The 20,154-nt window shown below is 28.9% G+C and overlaps 1 protein-coding gene across 2 annotated transcripts; it reads right to left on the bottom strand.

The window, feature by feature from the left end:
- Positions 1–4,607: 4,607 nt before the first annotated feature.
- Positions 4,608–19,722, bottom strand: LOC129984494 (U7 snRNA-associated Sm-like protein LSm10). 2 transcript variants are annotated; one of them, XM_056094385.1, is made up of 3 exons: positions 19,479–19,722; positions 10,631–10,726; positions 4,608–5,173 (listed from the first exon to the last, which is right to left on the bottom strand). In XM_056094385.1, exons 1-3 carry the CDS (start codon positions 19,613–19,615, stop codon positions 4,789–4,791), a joined length of 618 nt encoding a protein of 205 aa, XP_055950360.1. In that variant the 5' UTR covers positions 19,616–19,722; the 3' UTR covers positions 4,608–4,788. The 2 variants fall into 2 exon arrangements, with proteins under 2 accessions (XP_055950360.1, XP_055950361.1); XM_056094386.1 differs by lacking the exon at positions 19,479–19,722 and adding an exon at positions 18,934–19,191.
- Between the last annotated feature and the right edge of the window lie 432 nt (positions 19,723–20,154).

The raw sequence follows: 20,154 nt of genomic DNA, 5'->3' as shown, positions 1-20,154 counted from the left end.
TTGAAGATATTGCTAATCAGGATGAAATATTAACCTATCAAGAATTGCTTCCTATAATTTATAAAGTTCGAAAAATTCTTAAGATATTTAAACGTTCCCCTATAAAAAATATATTTTACTAAAATGTATACTAACTGAAAATAAAAGAGAATATATGTTAATATTAGATTCTAAAACACGTTGGAATAATTTACTCCTAATGATGAAACGATTTTTGAAACTGAGAAGTCCAATCCAAAAAGCTATAACCGACTTAAACCTGTAAATTAATTTTTCAGATAGTGAATTCGACTTAATATCCAGAACTATATCAGCTCTACTTCCAATAAAACTGACAATTGAGGCATTATGTCGGAGAGATTCAAATTTATTAACAGCTAATGCAACAATAAATTTCATATTGCAGTCACTGAAAAGAACAGTACACATCACTATCTGTAGAATTATATAATACATTGAAAAATCGCACAGAAGAAAGGAATAGACCGGAATAGAAAATGTCTTACGGTATTTACATAATTATAATGATTTTAAAAATGAAAAAGAAGAAAAGAAAATAACCAATTCAAATCTGACTAGGTTTAGAGTAAATTTTCTTAAAATCTTTACCCACAAACCTATCCACATTCAAAAGAATTCGGTTCAGTTATTGAAGATTATGATGACACTAATGTCGATAGTGAAAAGGAATTCTCTTGAACAAAAATTAGAATTAGCGATAAATAAAAAAATTTCAACGAACCAAAATACAATACAGAAATCAACTATATCCAAAACCATTCATCGAGAAATCGATTTATTTGAAGATGAGGGATTTAGAGGTATATACTTGGAAAAAGTATATCGCGCATTCCTAACAGTACCACCAACTAGCGTAGATGCCGAAAGAGCGTTTTCGACAACTGGTCATTTTTCTACAAAATTACTTTTCAAGCTTAATGACAATATAATTGATACATTATATTTTTTAAGATTACGTTTCAAAAATTTGTAATAGTACCACAGACTGAATAGTGATATTTACAATTTTTTGTGATTTAAATAAATAAGTTGTTCCTTTACTTTTTTGTGATTCTTTATATACTGTTATAATTTATAAGTTACAAATTATTTTTTGTGATATTTACCCCCTTCAAATAAAACTGCAAATAAAACAAAGAAACACCTGTGTTTTCTTTCTTTTTCTAAAATTTCTAATACCGGTATTAGGATCTAAAAAATACCGAATACCGGTATTGAAATTTTGGTCCGGTATTGCAATCCCTAGTTCTACCCATCGGATTTTGATGAAACTTAATATACACTTTATATGGACCATGGAGGAAAGATTTCTGCAATAAAAAATAGTTCGGACTTTGACCACCATTTGACCAGAGGGCATTAAAATCTTTTTATAGATTTCATTAATTTGTATAGAGATTTGCAGTCAGAGCCATAAAACCATCCTGTGTGCCTTTGTCATTGTTCATCACGTCCTTACAGAAGAAAGATCGAGCTTTGCTGGTAAAACTGAGTTACTAAAACAGCAGCAATAACTTAGCTCGCTGCGTGAAAATCGTCATTTAAAGGGACCCATGAAAAAGAATGGTTTGATGAAGATGATTATGAAATTTGAAGAGACTGGGAACTTGAGTGTGCTGCCAGGAAAAGGGTGGAATCCAGTTGCGAATGAAATTATCGATGTCACACTGCTGTGATTATAAGAGCCTCCAGTTCCATCTATTCTTCAGCAAGTGCTCCTTCGGTGTCACATGAATTGGCGAATCTGTGGTCAACAATAAAAAAAATAATCTGCGATCCATTTTAAAATGGTATTCGTATAAGATCCACGTGTTGCAAATACTGCCACCAAAAACTCTATGAATTTGCTTGCCTATTTTTGGCAAGAAAGAATTTAGAAGTTGATGAAGTGTGGCCTTGACAAATTCTATGGTCAGATGAGGCGCACTTTTCTTTAGATAGAGTTGTGAATAATCAAAACTGCCTCATATGGTTGCCTCACCTCTTAATAACCTGCACCAACAACAACTAATTACGTGACTGCATGGCGTGGATTTACTACCGATTTTATTCTCGGGATGTTTTTCTCTAACTCCTCAAGGTCCTAAAGTATGCCATTCCTGCTTTACAAGAATAGCTATGTTTGCAGACTACTGTCTTCATGCAAGATGGAGCAATTCCCTACATTGAGTGCCAAGTCAGAGTTGCTTCGGGCTAAAACCTTGTAATATTCAGAGCTTTTCAGAATGCCTGGTCTCCTCGTTCACCCAACTTAAATCCCTGTGATTTCTGGTTGTGGGGTTTACTAAAAGACCGTGTTTATGGAGGAGGAATTAGGACTTTACTTGAGTTGAAAAGCAGTATTACACGACATGTTGCTGCAATCCTTCGATGGTTTCGTCGCGCTACCATTAAAAACATTACAATGCTCTTTCAATACATAATTGATATCCATGGAGCACACACTAAGTACATTTTGTAAATGAACGAATTTTAATGATTCTGACAGATTTTGTCTTCTTTAGGTGCCACAATTCCTCCTGGTGGCCAAAATTTGAACTTATTTTTTATTATTATTGCAGAAGTCTTTTGCCTATGGTCCATATAACGTATATACCAAGTTGCATCAAAATCCAATAAGCAGAACTGACTTTAGAGGAGTTTGAAAAGGGCCATTTTAATTATAACACCCTGTACATAAAATTTTTTCCAGTAAAAAGAAAAAAAAAAAAAAAAAAATGATTCCCTTCCCTTTTAAACAAGCAAAAGATGGTGAAAGAAGAGTTGTGTAAATGAAAAGCATCTACTTTCTCCATTTTATCAATATACGTCCCAGAGCTGAAATAAAATTTTTTCACTGACCTCAAGTCATTAATTATTGAAAGATTTAATGTCGTAAAGAAAATACAGCCTATAAGCGGGCAGATCTAGCAAGGTAAAATGATTTTTTTTTTTTCATCAGAAGATAAACATAAGCAACTAGATTTTAAAAAAAGCACTTGCCGCTATATAGAGACAATCAAAAATAAGGTTTTTAATGACACTACACACTCTGATCACCATGTGCAGTTCATGTTAAAATTTCCTCCCTTGTATGGTAAACCTACTTGCTGCACTTTCTATCCACTTTTTAAAACTAACCAAAGTGAAAATGACTCTACATTGGCAATTCTTACATATCAACATCCTTTTTCATAGATGGAAATCAAGACTGTATTATTTTTGAAATCTGTATTACTTTTCAAAAAATTTTTGTTAAAAAAATGCTATTGAAAAGCGACTACAAGCATTTTCCTAATGATAAAACCCCCGACTTAATTGTTTTACGATTTCAGATGGTATAAATGGCAAAAAATAGTGAAAATAAAATTTTAAAAAGTGAACATTTACAATTTCAAATGGCTTTCGAAAAACATTAAATAGCAATGTTCTTAAATATAATGGTCATCAGAAATTGAGTTCAGACTTAATAATTGATTACAATTTCAAATTTAATTTTCATTCCCTTTCTCCTGGAAATTAACTATTATAATATCACTCAAAATCAAAGGACAACGACTCTTCAAGAGTCTAACAAACAAGGGAAAACAAAAATCCAAATATTTTTCTGAGTCCCCAAGTACAACAAAATAAGATTCAAAGGGTTTTCAAGGAATGCGAAAAGCCTTTTCTTTTCTCTACTTAAAATATTATATTATATATATATTGTCATTAATGGCCAAGAAACTCTCAACAGGGATATATCAGCACTGGTTAACTGACTTTGTTCTTTTTCAATCAGTTTTGCAGTTTGAAACAATCCATAATTTTGGGTTTCACAACAATAATGAAATTTCTTGAGATTAGTATTTGCTTCCCGAACTGAATCATTATTAAAATAGTCTTAATATAAGAGTGAATTACGTTAATATCGCCATTGTCACAGCAAGCATTTTTATTAATGCTTGCTGTGAGGTACTTTTAAGATCTTCTAAGTTTGGAATCCAATAAAAAATAAGAACTGAAATAATTGTTAACATAATTTAAGATTAATCATTACAAATCCTTTAAATATTTTGAGTGGAAATTCAAGAATAAGCAAGAAAACATGAGGTGGTAAGTAAAAACCATTTAAACTTACTTATAGGTAAATATTTGTTGAATGAATCTACAAGGCATAGATTACTCCAAAGTTATACTCTTAACGTAATGATCCTTAACACCATAAAATAAAGAGACAATTTTGATTTGCACACTAAATGTTTGTTTGGAAAATGTGAGGCCTTAAAACAAAACTTGGTTTTTGAGATACAGATAAATGTTCAGAAACATAAATCCTTCACCTTGCTACACAATAAAAGACAACAGCTTCGGAGACCAGTATCAGGGTTCCCCGAACCTATTGAATACAACAAAGCAGAGAACATTGTAGCATTTGCAACTGAATTTTGAGTATACACATACTTTTCCCACACATCTGAATTTGTGACTTTTTTCAATAAAAAATTTTAATTCAAGCCTATATCAATTATACTTCTTTTCACAAATGAAAGACACAGTATAACAATGCAGAACTGTCCATTCCTAATGAGTTTAATTAAAATGAAACAAGATCAATTATGGAGAAACATTTATTGATTATTCATAAAAAAAAAGGATTAACCACAATAAAGAAAAATTATACAACCATTAGAATGCATGGCTCATGACTTCAAAATGAAAAGATATACAATGACAACTTAAGATTATTTTCAAAAGTTTACAATAAAGTGGAATGAGAGATAATGTATGTATATAATGATCCAAAGTTTAATATCTTGAGCGATCATAACGGCTGCTGCTACCAGCATAAGAACCACCACTGTGGTAGCTACTGCCACTGTGATGATCACCACCATATCTGCTGCTACTGCCACTGCGGTGATCACCACCATATCTGGAGCTACCTGCACTACCACCGCGGTAATCACCACCATATCTGGAGCTACCCCCACCACCACCTCGGTAATCACCACCATATCTGGAGCTACCCCCACCACCACCTCGGCTAAAGTGACCTCCTCCTCTACCCCCCCTTCCTCTGCCACCACGCCCCCGACCACGTCCTCGCCCCTTTGGAGGGGCTTGAGCTAGTATTTGCAGGCGATCTTCTATAGCTGCAATAGGATCGACTTCATCTGGAATGTGGACATATCTGGAAAGAGAAAAGATTATACAGAAACAATAACCATGAATAATATATAATCTGTATGGTAAACCAGTGTCAGGATAATGCGAGTGTTTTTTGTCACATTTTCTTTCTTGTCAATAGTTACAAAATGACACAAGTAATTTAGAAATAATTAAAAACAAAATTTAAAAATGAGTTTACATATAATTTAAAATTATTTTATTAAAAAATTGACAACAGTAAGCTATCTACAAATACAGAAAATCTATTTAACATGTCATACATAAATTGTTCCAAGATGATGTACAAATGAGAACAACGAATAATTGAATCTTGAATCAAAATATGATAAATGGTTAATTTAGCTATACCATATAATAATATAGATCTACTTAATAAAATTACATAACCTTTTATTTGATTTTGTAATAATGCTAGATAATAACTTATAAAATATTTTAATTTTTTAAAAATAATTTCAATTATAACCACAGCATTTAGACCGCAACAAATCTTCATAAATATACACATATTTACACCAATATAATGTGTATTATTGGTCATATGCATAACAATATTTTACATTGATTTATTATAGTAGGAATTAAAATGCCAGTATTTCCTGAATTTTTTTTCTTGTTAAAGGAATGTTTTAAATTTTAATTTTGGTTTGAAAAATATGCTCTCCGTATTATTTGATTTTGGTTGACTTGAATATAGTTATTATATTCAAGAACATTTTCTCTATAGTATCATAAAATATGAAGAAATAATTCAATATTTTGATGCTTTTTTTTAAAAATTTTGCTTATATAGACAAAAAAATGTAAAAAATATTTTTTCAATTTCATGACTTTCAACAGAAAAACAGAAATGTATTTTCCATTATTTTTGAGCCATCAGCAGAAATGCTTTATTCTTATTTCACATACCTGTGTATTAAATGGATCATTTCCTCTTGTTTAGTAAGCATACTGCACTACTATGGTTTTGTTATGTCTAAACTCTGAAAGTTACTTTGAACAGTAATTTTGATCCTCTTTATCTCAAAAAATTACAGGAGAAAATACTAAAATTTATTTATGATCTTGAAGAAATTCAAAAGGAAACAGTTAAAATACTAAACAAAATGAACTATTTTATGATGTTTTATAAACACTACAAATAAAAGGTTGCATAGCAATTACTTTGAAATATGCAATTTGATAAAAATTTAATAATTTTAACAAGAATTATCGAAACCATCTTCAACTATTATTTTGTTTTATTTTTCTAACTAATAAAGCAAGTAACAAAATGAAATTTTACAGATCTGAAATATATGGCATTATGAATAAAATTAGGTTAAAAATAAAAAAATTCAGACAACCACAGTGGTTGGATTTATATATTAGTGAAACATATCCCCATATTTCAATTGGAGATAAAAATATTATGAGTACATCATTATAATTTCTTGGGCATAAACTTCTGAAACTTATAAACAGCAATTCTATTTTTAAAGGGATTTGTTTAGCAAAACCATTTACGGAGAACCCAAGTAAATGTTAATTTATATACATAGCAATTTATGCAATGTGGAAATAAAAAATCAGTTTAAACAGACATCATCACAATACACATGAAAACACCCATCTAGTAAAAGAAAATATTATGACATCTTTAATTTACAAAATGGATAAATCAGACTCAATAATGGACCGACTCATGAACCTTCTTTCCCCATTCAAATAAAGTTTTGGGTAGTAAAATAAAATCATTTTATATCATTTCATAAAAACTATATTTACTGAAAAAGAGTGAGAAAATTCTGAAAATAATACTTTTAAGCACTTTTGTATATGTAAGCATACCTAAACCTATGTATTTTCTAAGAATCGGGTGTTACCTGTTTTATATTAATGCAGTTTTATCCAATTTAAAAAAAAATATTCATTCATTAAATTTATATAATTATTTATACACTTGCACAAAATCTTTGTAATACAAATATATCATATTTTTCACTTTAAAACAAATTATGCCTTTTTGGTTTTGATAAGACAAAAAAAAAAAAAAAAAAAACAAAAAAAAACTAATGACACCAAAAAATTAAATAAATTTTTATAAGATTAGCAATAAAGACATGTAATCTTTTTCAACATTTCTCAAAATTAACAAATTGCCAGTTTATTTAGATGAATACATAATTTCAAAAAATGTCGATGGTGATATAGAAGCATAACATGATCAAATATTTTGTATTTGATTTTTATATAAGCAACAACAAATAAGATTCAACATTGTTTGAATGAGAGCACATTTTCTCCTGCAGCAACTAATTACAGTAAGTAATTTTATTTTTAGTATTATAAAGCTAAGAACTGAATATTCCGGAATTGCTACCATCATAAGGCTGGCAAAACTGCCATGAAATTGGCTGCAGTAAAATGCCAAATCCTAAGTGAGTTAACCCTTTCTAGGGCCGTGGGAAGTATACTTCCCACCAAATTTATACATCTTTGTATGAAATTATGTAGATTGGCATAAGTTCTGACAAATTTTTTTAGTAAGTCAGAAACTTAGATACTTCAGTTTTTTATCTCAGACAAAATGATGTGTCTTGATTTGTTACTTAATTATTAATTAACCAAATTAATTAATTAAATTAAATTTATCTAATAAGCTAAATGAATCCCTTTTCTTATTCTAATTTCAAGCCTAAAAATATTTTAACATAATATGACTAGAAAAAAATGGCCCTTTAAAGGGTAAAGTTATTTCTTTTAATAGAAAAGAACAGTGGCATTCAGAAATTGTCAGATAATAAAAAAATTATTTATCTCTTCTGAAATTTAGTAAAGGTCTTTATAAAACATTTAGCATTTTCAAAATGCAATAAAAAACCTGTATTTTTTTAACCTATATGCAAATATATATATATAACTTTAATCTTAACCCTTTATTTACCGACTGTACTTTAAAGTACCATTTAAATCCAGGTGATATCAAATAAATTTTTTTATTAATTTAATTAAAAAAAATTTTCTCCTTCCTGGGTTTATTCTGTACCGAAATTTAAGTAGTGGTTCAAAAATAAATTTGAAAAATTGATGGTAAAATAATTTGTTAAAGTAAAGGTTTAAAGAATTACAGAAAAATGTAATTATATATTTTACAAAAAATAAATTAATTAATTTAAAAAAATACTTGAACAAGTTAAAAAGTTTTCATAAATAAAAGAAGTAAACTCATAGGGCCCTTTTTTTTTAAAGCCAGCTCTGCAATTAACAAGACAAATTGTAATAAAATAAATGCCAATGCAAGTATTTTTTAAAAAATATTTTTTTGGAGGCAGCACAACACAATATATTACACTGCTCATCAAATGAACAATCTTATTCAACTGCTTAAAAATATGTAAATTAAAGCAAAGAAAGACCCCCCCCTTTATTGCGATGTTAACAGTGGTAAAATAATGTAGTTCAACAACTCAAAGGACAAATGATATTGTTTTTGAATTTTGTCATAATAAAAAAAAATCTTTATTACAAATCATGTCCAAAACATTTTTTTAAAAATTACTAAAACTAAAGAAAAAGTGCATTAAATTAATATCATTAAAAAGTCTTTTTTTTTTCCCCTGAAAAAAAAATTAATAAAATGGTGCAAAAATAATTATTGCATGATGTTTCGAAAAAACATGCATACCCTCCAACATTGGTTACCCAATCATCCATAGTACTTTCTATAGATACATTACATATAAGGAATATCCATAAATTATTGAAGAACAGATGCTTCCAAAGAATTTAAATTAAAACATTACTCAAAATTATTTAATAGATTTATTATTGACTAAATAAATAAGTGAAATAATGTTTATATATATATATACATATATAAAATCACCATACAATGTTGTTGATCAAACAAATTAATACTATTTTTCAGACATTTACAATCTTTTTTATTAAATAGCAAGTACTTGCACTTTTTATAAATATCATAACCCAACTCCCATGCATATTTTGTAATGAGAAGTGACTTTAGTGTTTCTAGATTTATGCTGAAATAATTTTTTTTTTCAAACCCATGCTAAAAAAGTTTTTACTAATCACCAGCATTACTGTGAGCGGCAATTCGGGAAGAGGGCATTTTAGATGAATTTTGCAGTTTGTCATAGTTTTTCACAATATATCTGTAACCAAGTAGTTTTCACTTAATTTAAAAGCAACTACAGAAATTCCATAGCTGTTGGAGGGTATGAACGTGTAGCCCTATGTTTTCATTTTTTAATTAAACTTCCAAATAAAATTTTTTAAAATTCTATCCTTATCAGTTCTCTAATACCAAGAAGTAAATTCTAAAATTTCATGCTCCTAACTTCAATGGTTTATGCTGCATGTTGTCAATCAGGGCAACATTTATATGTAAAAAAAGACTTATTGAGGGAAAATTCTATTAGTTATGGGGGAGGGGGAGTCATTACAAAGAAAAAAAGTTATGGAAAACTTTTTCTTTATTTCTTTACAAATTTTAAGTATCAGATCCAGCAGTTTCTTAAGTAAAAACTAAAATTTGGCAAGACTGATTCAACAATAATAACTTTCAAATGTTTTCTTTTCTTTCTTAAAAAAAAAAAAATGAAAAATATACCATGAAAGAAAGCATGGTAATTGAAAACTTCTGGCTTCAAGTTAAAATCTCATCATACTACATTTTACATGATCAATTAACATAACTGCACAATGCAATTAATTACAATTCAATATACTACAGTGAAATCCTTTTAACATTCATTTAAGGGATTGCTCTAAAACTGCATATTAATGCAAATGATTATTGAATGTATAACACAGTAAAAAATCTTCACTCTGAGTGTTTTTAGAGCAGCTCTTTCCATGTTAGGTATTTTCTGACACACCAAATTCCTCCTGCTGTACTCTTATTTTCTGTAGAGCCTACAAATCTGCATATTCTTCTTACACTTACCAAAGGCATAACTTGAATGAATTCTTCAACACATAAAACACTAAAGAATGCTGAACTTTCCTGAGTTGCAAAGTATGGAACAATACATATTTTGCCCCTTCCAAATAACTGTTCCAGTATTTTAATAAACAGCAATACATAGCACTGAAGAAAGATGGTTTAAAGAAAAAAGCACATCTTAATATGTGTTGGAACCCTTAGATCTATTTAACCATGGAATTTTTTTCTATGGATTTTTCCCATTTATAAGTTTTCTTTCTTGATGCATCCAGCTTTTATTACTAAACTTTTAAATTATTATATTCAAAGTGTGGGGAAACAAAAACACCTTTTTTTAGCATGTTGAGGAAATTAAGGATATTTCAAAATTAAACCATTTTAAAGTGCTTAAAAATAGTTTTCAAATTGAGGCACTTTTAATCATAGTATGCAATCTGTGAAATTATAATTCGCTTGTTTCTTCAAGCAGATTATAAGGCAACTGGGGAAAAAATGTAAATTATTTACCTAATATATTTTCCTTGGCACATGTGCTTTTTAATCTCTATAGTCTGTCCAGTTGGTGCTTCATAAGTACAATCTTCCATCTCCACATTCATGTAACTGTAAAAAATATATACAACACGTCAGATGTTTTTAAATGCAGAAACTTTTAGTAACACATCAGAAGTTTTTAAATGCAGAAACTTTTAGTGACATAGTATAGGGATTATCCTTTCTATAGCCTATTGCTATCAAGGTATTCTAAAATTATCTCTCTCATTTTCTTTAAATAATTTTTTTAAAGCTGTAGACCTATTGTATGGAATAGCAAAAATAAGGCAGAAAAATTATATGATATCTGATGAAACATTCTAGCCATCAGTAATATATACCAAACATCAATGTGTTAATAAATTGTCAAGCTTTCACAGAATTTTGCATTCTGAATGAATCATTTTATGAGAATGATACTAATTTCATATCCGCTGGAAAAGATTTAACAAGTTTTTAAAGAAATTTCCAATCTGTATATTCGTTACTCTTGATATTCAAACATTAAAAATTAAAATTTAATTATATAATCAGGCAAATTCATATGTTATTAAACTTTATACAATGTAATAATTATCGGAAAAATATGGCAAATTATAATTAACAAGAACATATACTTAGGGATGAATAATTTCACAAAATTGGAGATTCTATAAATCTGTCAAGTTTGTTACTGAATGGTTCCCCCCCCTTATCTTTTCCCCAGTAAAGACACGGAGAAAACATTTTATGTTTTAATAATCATATTAGTGAGACATTTGATTAGAATATCAATTGGTAGGGAAGACTGGAGCTATTTGACACCTTATTAATAGCAGTTAAAAGTCACAAAATAGCAGATAGAAGTGGATACAGAGTGAACAGGAGAGTATGACATAATATGCTCAGAAGTATTTAGTCAGTTTCATATGGATCTGCAGACACTAGAGGTCAAATTGTTATTTTTTGCTTGAGAAGTAATTATTTACTACTCACTTGATTATCTTCTAGAGTATACAATACCAGCAATAAAGTTTATTGAGTGTTGTATTTAGTACTTGGACACTCATGAACATATTCATGAGAATATGCCTTTGAATTAATTTAATATTTCTGGGGAAAAAAAAAAAAAAAAACAGAATTAAAATTAAAATGCCATAATGGGGCATTTTGGTGCCAAGCCAGGTGGAACAGGTTGACATTGTGTTTTAAATTATACCATTGACCAATATTTTTTTTTCAGTCATGGTTAGAAACAGAAAGAGGACAACAATTTGAGCCTTGATTTCCTGGGATGTTATTTTTGAAGCAGTAAAGAGATATTCCGTAAGGAATTGTTATATTCAAAGGCTGCTAAAGTATGGGATATCTTTGCTTTCCCTTAAACGCTACTGCCAAAAAGCTTCATAAGCCAGGAGTACCTATCAACATGAAAATTTTTCAGTTGTCAAGGGGAAGCAGATCTTGCAATTTGGGTCTCAGTCCGAAAGAAGTAAACCAATTTGCTTACCAGTTTGCACTTTCATTAAAAAAGCAAATGCCTGATTCATGGAAGGAAAATCAATAAGTAGGTGAGGAGTGGTTCCGCGTATTCTTAAAAAGGAACTTTCCCTTTTTTATTGGAAAGTCTGAAGCAATGAATCTCAGTCGGGAAACCTCATTTAATAAAATAAACGTTGCTGCAATTTATTTTTTAAATTCAGAGTTACAACAAAACAAATACAGTTTTGGACTTGTGAACATATGGAATATGGATTAGACATATACTATAGTGACTGCTCTCCCACTGGCTACTATTGAGATCAATATAATAGCCAGCTTTGCAGCTGCCAGAGTAAAAGTCCAATGAACCCAGACATATTTCCCTATTCGGAACTTCCTCCAAATTAAGTTGTGGACCATCCTTTAGACACATCTAAAGGTGATTTGTCTTTTTTGGATTGCATTTGTTCTAATCTGATGCCTGCTGATTCCGATGAGACTTCTGCAGCAGTGTATGAAATAAATGGAACTCAGCCGCAGCAAGTGTTATCAGCCTTAGATCTTGAAGTTTTGAACCCACACACTGTTTCACCGTAAGAACTACAACCATTATCAAAGGTTGGCACAAGAAAGAGAACAAGTAAAGGACGAAGGAAGAGGCAGGCTGTTATTTTGACAGATATCCCCATCAAAGATGCACTTCAGACAAAAAACAAGCTGTTACAATAAAAAGGTTAAAAACAACAGTGAAAACCAGGACAAAAGTTGTATGCGATTAAAAAATGAAGAAGGCAAGCTAAAAAATAGGAAAGAGGACATGGCAAAAAATGAAATTAAGAGAAAGAAAATAAAATTCAGGAGGGAAATCGTTCATTCTGAGAGCGAAGAAGAACGGGTGTTTCTCGATGATGAATAACAACTTTGCTACCAACTATGATTTGATTGAGGACTCGGATTATTTGAATTTAGAAAAAGATCCAGAGGTTAATGATTTTGTATTAATTAAATTCTTAATTGAAGACAAAAAAAATCAAAATGTTTTGTGGCTAAAGTTTTGAACTATAAGAGATCTTGAACCAACACTCAAGAATGGAAAATGAACATCCTCAAGAGAAGTTCTAAAATGATGAATACACTTAATTTTCCCAATAACACTAAAATAGTAGTTATCTCAAGGGTTGGTTCTTGCCATTGCCTTTGAATATTGGGACAACATAGAGACAAAAACATTTTTGCGATTAGATCTCGGTTTATTGGTATCTTGATTAAATGTTCCTGAATTCGTAAATGAAAGTACGATTTTTAGTTAAATTAATTATTTAAACTTTAGTTCAGTTCGATAAAAGTTCCTAAATAAATTTTTTAAATTTTCCTTTTAAATAAGTACTTACAGTATAATTAAGAAAAGCACAAATATATAATGCCAACCTGACCCATATATGGTGACAATATATCCTGGACAAGGGGCTGCTTGATACCGATGGAGTTAGCTCATTCAACTTGATATTGCTCTCTAATTTTTTTTATCAAGTAGTTTTTAAATCTCTTTTATACTAGCCAAAGAATGTAAGAATGCATTGGAATACATATAAGTTATTTAAGCATTGCCAAATATATATATATTCACAATCAAAATTAGTGTCAAGCAGCCCAGTCTCTCTCCCCCCCTACTTATCAAATAATTTCACACATGTATATAGATGCATGTATTATAAACAGTGTTTGGGTTAAAATAACACATTCAATATGCCTCACTGTCTCATATTTCTATGAAATTTTGCAAATATATAATTTACCTGGAAAAAATATATAATTTCATCCTGATAACATGTTTTTGCATTATAATTATATAGAATGTTTGGATATAAAGTTTTTGATGCGCTCTAGGAACTCACCCATCTGAGTTGGAAAGATATTGAGTTGGATGATGTCATTTCTAGTTTTTATCTGGATATTTTGATATTTCCTCTTTCAAATAAAAAAAAAATCATGAACAGTGTTTTATCAATAATTTTGATGCATCTTTGGGAATAAATGCAAGATATTGCTGAATTTCTTGGAAAGTATTTGTTCAAAGTGTCTTTTTAAGAACAATTGATTCAATACATTAATCTTGCATTGAGCAGATAAAATCTATCTTAGTAATATCTTCAACTGTTCATTCAAAAAGCTGTACTGTTTGAATTTGATTTTCATGTGGTCTTTACAAATTAGCACGAGTTACTATTCACTTACTGATGCTGTTCTAGATGTTGACAAATCTGTATTATCTTCAACTGATTTTTTAAAAATATACAGAAGGATTATGAGAAACATTTTTTTTTTTTTTTTACATTAAGGTAAGTGAGAATATTTTAATTTGTCAGAGTTTTGTAATAATTTTAAGTATTAGTTGCCTTCTTTCAAGGTATGTAATGAGAAACTGCTATAAAAATTCACTCTTTAAACACCTTAACCAAAAAAAAATTAAACACCTTCACACATGTAAATTTACAGATTGCAGATTATGTTTTCTATTTTATAATAATGTATATTTTTTATTGAAGAAACTTTTAATTAATTTTAAATGTGTATTCTTTAAATTTTAATAATATTTATTTTTGTATTTGCATAATGTCTTCTATTGTAAACGAATGATGTCTTTTTAGTTTTTACCAAAACATAAAAAAATCGTAAAAATGAAAGAAAAAAATATCAATACCAAAAATTTCAGCCAATTTTTATAAGATTAACAATAAAGATCTTGGATTGCTTCCAAAATTTCTTAATATTAACAAATCATTTTGAAGTCATTTGAAGTGAATTTGTCGATATTAATGTAGAAGCACAGCATGACCAAAAATTTTGTATTTCATTTTTATATATGCTATAGCAAATAAGATTCAACATGGCTAGGATGAGGAGTGTAAATTTTTTCCTACATTAATCCACTATATATTTAGTAATTTTATTAGCAGTCTTATAAAACTTAGAACTAAAACATTCCAGAATGGCTACCATCATAAGACAAGCAAACCCGTCATGAAATTGAGGATAGAACAAAGCTATATTCTAAACATGCTTTCATATCACTTAGAATAATTTATTTTTTAATAGAAAATAATAGTAACACTCAGAAATGGTCAGACTATATAAAAACTGTCTTATCGCTTTTTACTTCTAAAATTTAGAGAAGACTTTTTTTTAATGGTCTGACAATTTAAGAAAAGCCTGCTTTTTAACCTATATGGGGGGGAAAAAATCCTATTTTAACCTTAAAAATTACAGAAAATGTGAATATATATATTTTACAAAGAAATGAAAATGCTTTAGCAAGTCATAGTTTTCATAAGTAACATACAAATTCATGAAGCTAAAAATAAAACAGCAGTTCTATAGTTAGAAACAAAATACCAGTTAAAGCATTTATTTAAAGTATTTTTTTGAAGCCAGAACAGACAATATATCACATTGCATCAAAATTTAACAAAATTCAAATAAAGAATCTTATTCAATGAACTTCTCAAAATTTTTTAAAAAGTTTAAATTAAAGCAAAAAAAAAAAAGCATGTTTTAAATCAAAATTTTAACAGCATTAAATAATGTGACTCAAAGATTCGAAGAAGTAATATCATTGTTTTGCATTTCATTAGAATAAAAATCATTGCTACAAATTGTGTCAAAAACTGATTTTTCAAAAATTACAACTGAAGGGAAAAAGTATACATTCAAACAAACAGGTGTAAATGAAAAGCTTTTTTTAAGAGGAAAAAACCTTTAAAATGATGAAAAATAACTTTTGTGCATTAATATGCATAGATGTTATGGCAAAAACACACTAAATTCTTTTTTATTTTTTAATTAAACTTTGATTGCAAATTTTGAAAATCCGGTCTTAATGGGCCTGTATCATTTAAATTTCAATGGTTTACGCTATGCTTTTATCAAGACAAATGTTTACATGTAAAAAGATATTTCCCAAGGAAAAAAAAACAACTTTATAAGAGTTATAAAAAGGAAAAATTGTTACAAAAAACTGTACCTGAAAGAATAAAACTTTTGAAATTTTTTTATTTCATTAAAAAATTTTAAGATCAGATCCAGCAGTCCCCACCCCAAGTAAAAATTAAAATTTGGTGAGATTGGTCTAACAAATAATTATTTACAAATGAATTTAGACATTCATATAACTCGAAAGAAATCATGGTCATTGAAAATTTATGGCTACAAATTAAAAAGACATATCAGTATTTAGACAATTGACTAATGTAATTGTATACTGCAGTTAATTACAATTCAATACAGTACAGTAAAATCCCTTTAACAGGTCATTCAATGAACTGATATTAATGAAACAAAATAACATATTAATGAGAATGATGATGGAATGTGTAGTGCTTCAGACTTCAATATAAACGTCTAAGAAGCAACTTCTGCTTTGTTTGATATATCTCTTGTATACTAAATTCAGTCTACTGTATTCTTAATTTCCATTGATCTTCGGATTCTCCACTTTTCCCTTTTATGGCATAAAACTTACCTTTAAAATACTTGATAGCTTCTTTAATGCCGCACAAAATTAATCTAAATTTGACTAATTTTCTTTTTGATTCAATAAATAGTCACAAAATCTTTAATGATTTGTATCAAACTTCAAGCAAAATCCAATTACAAAAATGGGCTTTAAAAAAATATTCAAAAGAATTTTATATATATAATGAATTTCCTAAATGCATCATATTGTGGATATATGCAAGAAAATTCAGGACAGGACATAAAATGTCTGTCAAATCCAAAATGAGTCAAAGCCAATATTAATCATTCAATTAATTGCTTTAAAACAAAACCTATAGTACTTTGCCAGATTGCATCAGAAAAGAATTCTGAAAAGGAAATTATTTTAAGGAAAAAATAGGACAATTATAATTTTAAAAAAAAAGAAAAGAAAAGAAACCATCGCTGTGTGTGCAAGCAAATCATAATTTTTTTTTTTTTTTTTCAGTCTTACTAGGATGCAAAAACAAGGTGGCAAAAGAAACTGAAAAAAATTTCCTTGACTTATTATTCCTTAATTGTATTAGTTTCTAGACTTCTTCCCTACTCAAAGTCACTTGTGTAGAATATACATCGTTAAAAACAGTTTTAGGAGTAATTTATCTGGAACAAAACCATATTTCCATGAAATGAACTTTTTTAAAAAACAAATAAATATCATAAAAAACTATGAAAGCTACATTACATTTCTTATATAGGAAAAATTACTGGAAATTCTAACTGAAAAAAAAACTATATAAAAATGGTATAAGAATTCTAGAAAACATTAAAACGACTCTTTACAACACAATTATTTTAATAGTAAAAGTTATTAGATCTTTACTCAAAATTTTAAAAACAGTTCAACAACTAATCAGTGCTTTTTGCATAAGTATTAGAATTGCATGCTGGAGCATAAATATAAAAATAATATGATAGTTAGCACCTAATAATAAATATTTTAGCATAGATTTAAATAAAAGAAACTACTAAATATTACTTACAATCTTCTTTGCTCTTTAAGTAATCATACAAAATTACTTCCTCTAATGAAAAACTTATGCTTTTATAAATGAATTTGTAACAGAAAGAATTTTTATTTCATTTTTATTACAATACCAGAAAGTAAAATACTAATTTAAAGATATTAACTCTGCTAACAAATAACAAATGTTTACCTATTATAATCAAAATGCAAAAAATTTAAAAATTATAATAGATTAATAATTCTAAAATTGAAATATCAATAATTAGAGTATTAATAAAAAAATATTTGTTTTAAAACTACCAGTTTTGCTTTAAGTGAATTAAAAAGCTTTAAAACCTTCTTGTTGGTGAAATTTTGATGCTTGCAATTTCTTTTTCAACTCGTGAACTTTCTTTTTGTGCTGTTTGAAGAAATTTCTTTTTACTTTTAATTCTTTGAACTGAACTCCGATTCTCTTTTTTCTTTAAAAATTTTTTTATGTAATTCTTTTTTTTTATACTGTTCATATTTGGTTCATGAATTCCTCGCATTTAAAATCAATTATTTTTAAAACTTTAAAATTATTTATTTCACTATTTACTTGAATGCTGTCATAAACCATTCTTTTTGCAATGAGCATTTGCAATTTTTATCATTTTCTCCCATAAACAAAGATGTCAAAAATTCTCTCTCAAGAATACGGCTGCCATGCGAAAAATATCATTTATCATCTTTAATAAAGATATGGAGTCATTGTAAGCTTTTGAGTTGAGAGCAGGTCAAACTACAATTCATTTATAGTCTGCTCCTTGAAAATTGAAAACTGATCTTGTCTAACATTCCATTAGGGTTATTGTTAGCAATATCTCTTTTCTTATTATAATGAATTTCTAAAAAGGCGTCTATACCCTTTAAAGAAATCTATCCTGGGTTACTCTTATTATTATGGTTTTGGTGACATTAGGTTTCGGATGTAGAGAAATTATAGCACCAATTGCTTACGCAAGTAATTTCCCCTGCTATTTTCCAAATTGATAAAATCTGACTTTTCCCAGAAATACCTGCTTTTCCGGTTTTGTCGCCACCATGAAAAATTATAATCTAAAATTTCGTTTTAATAAATTCAACCAATATTTCAAACAGTAAGGAAGTAAAAATTTGATATATTTAATAATGTGGTTGTTAAACTGTCCAAAAATATTTTCATATCAATTTTTTTACATCAATATGATTTATTAATAAATAATGTATCACTTTCCTTTTCTCAAAAATGCTGCAAAAATATTTTTGATTTTGACAGAAGCTAATAAATAAAAATGGAGGTACAAAGACTTACCCATCTACGGCTACTACTTTACCGCTTACTGATGTCTCATCCCTAAAGTCAACGGTAACATCACTTTCTATACCCACTAAACTTTGGAGCAAGCAAACCAATGTTTTTGACGCGAGGTTATTTTCTCGTGCAGACATAATAAATACAGCTAGACCAAAATCTTAAAACAGAACACTATACTCAAAGAACAAACAGCTGTCACCAAGATACCAGCGAATAAATCGAGTTGAGTAGCATACGTCTTCGCATTGAAGTATTTGACCCGTCCTCCCTGATTTCCCAGTTCCACCGCCACCATAAAAAATCATATTCTAAATTTTCTTATTAATAAATACAACCAATATTTCAAACAGTAAAGAAGTGCAAATTTGATAATGCGATAATTTGGTTTTAAACTGCCCAAAAATGTTTTAGTATCAAATTTTTTACATCGATTTTAATGATTTATTAATTAAAAATGTATCATACTTTTCTCAAAAAATGCTGCAAGAATATTTGTGATTTTGACAGATGCTAATAAAACAAAATGGAAGTGAAAGACTTACGCGTCTACGGCTATTACTTTACCGGTCACCGATGTATCATCCCGAAAGTCAATTCGAACTTTACCTTCTACATTCACTAAACTTTGGATCAAGCAAACCAAGGTTTTTTGCATGAGACTCTTTTCTCGTCCAGCCATATTAAATACAGATATACGAAAATCTTATAACAAAACACTATGTTCAAAAAAAGAACCAACAGCTGTCACCAAAATACCGGTGCATAAGCCGAGTTGAGTAGCATTTGTCTTCACATTGAAGCATGGCCGTTGAGAGATAAGGCTTCAGTACTGCTTCGTGACGTCATCATCAATAGATCGTGTCTTTACTGATTTGGGAATAGTGAACTCTTGCTTTGTGATGATAAATTTTGGTTTATGTCGCCAAAAAACTGGTGGTTTTGCAGTCACTCTGTTTATTTCTGGATTTCTATTAGTTTGCATAGTAAAACTTGTGTTATCGATCATATTTGATAAGAGATATAAATCAGTCAATTGTATTTAAACTGATATGCACATACCTTCGTCGATCGAAATAAAGTAATTCAAACTGAAGAAAATATCACGTCCGGGTCACCAGTATGTGATGACTAAAGCGAAACTGGAAAAGTCGTGCTGTCATACATTTAAGTGTGTTCTTGTTAAAATAATATAATTCAATCCAAAGTGAGACGACATAA

This window comes from Argiope bruennichi, chromosome 9, assembly GCF_947563725.1.
Source record: "Argiope bruennichi chromosome 9, qqArgBrue1.1, whole genome shotgun sequence".
Classification (NCBI taxonomy): domain Eukaryota; kingdom Metazoa; phylum Arthropoda; class Arachnida; order Araneae; family Araneidae; genus Argiope; species Argiope bruennichi.
Note: the sequence above shows the minus strand (reverse complement) of the source record. Positions and strands in the feature narration are given on the sequence as shown.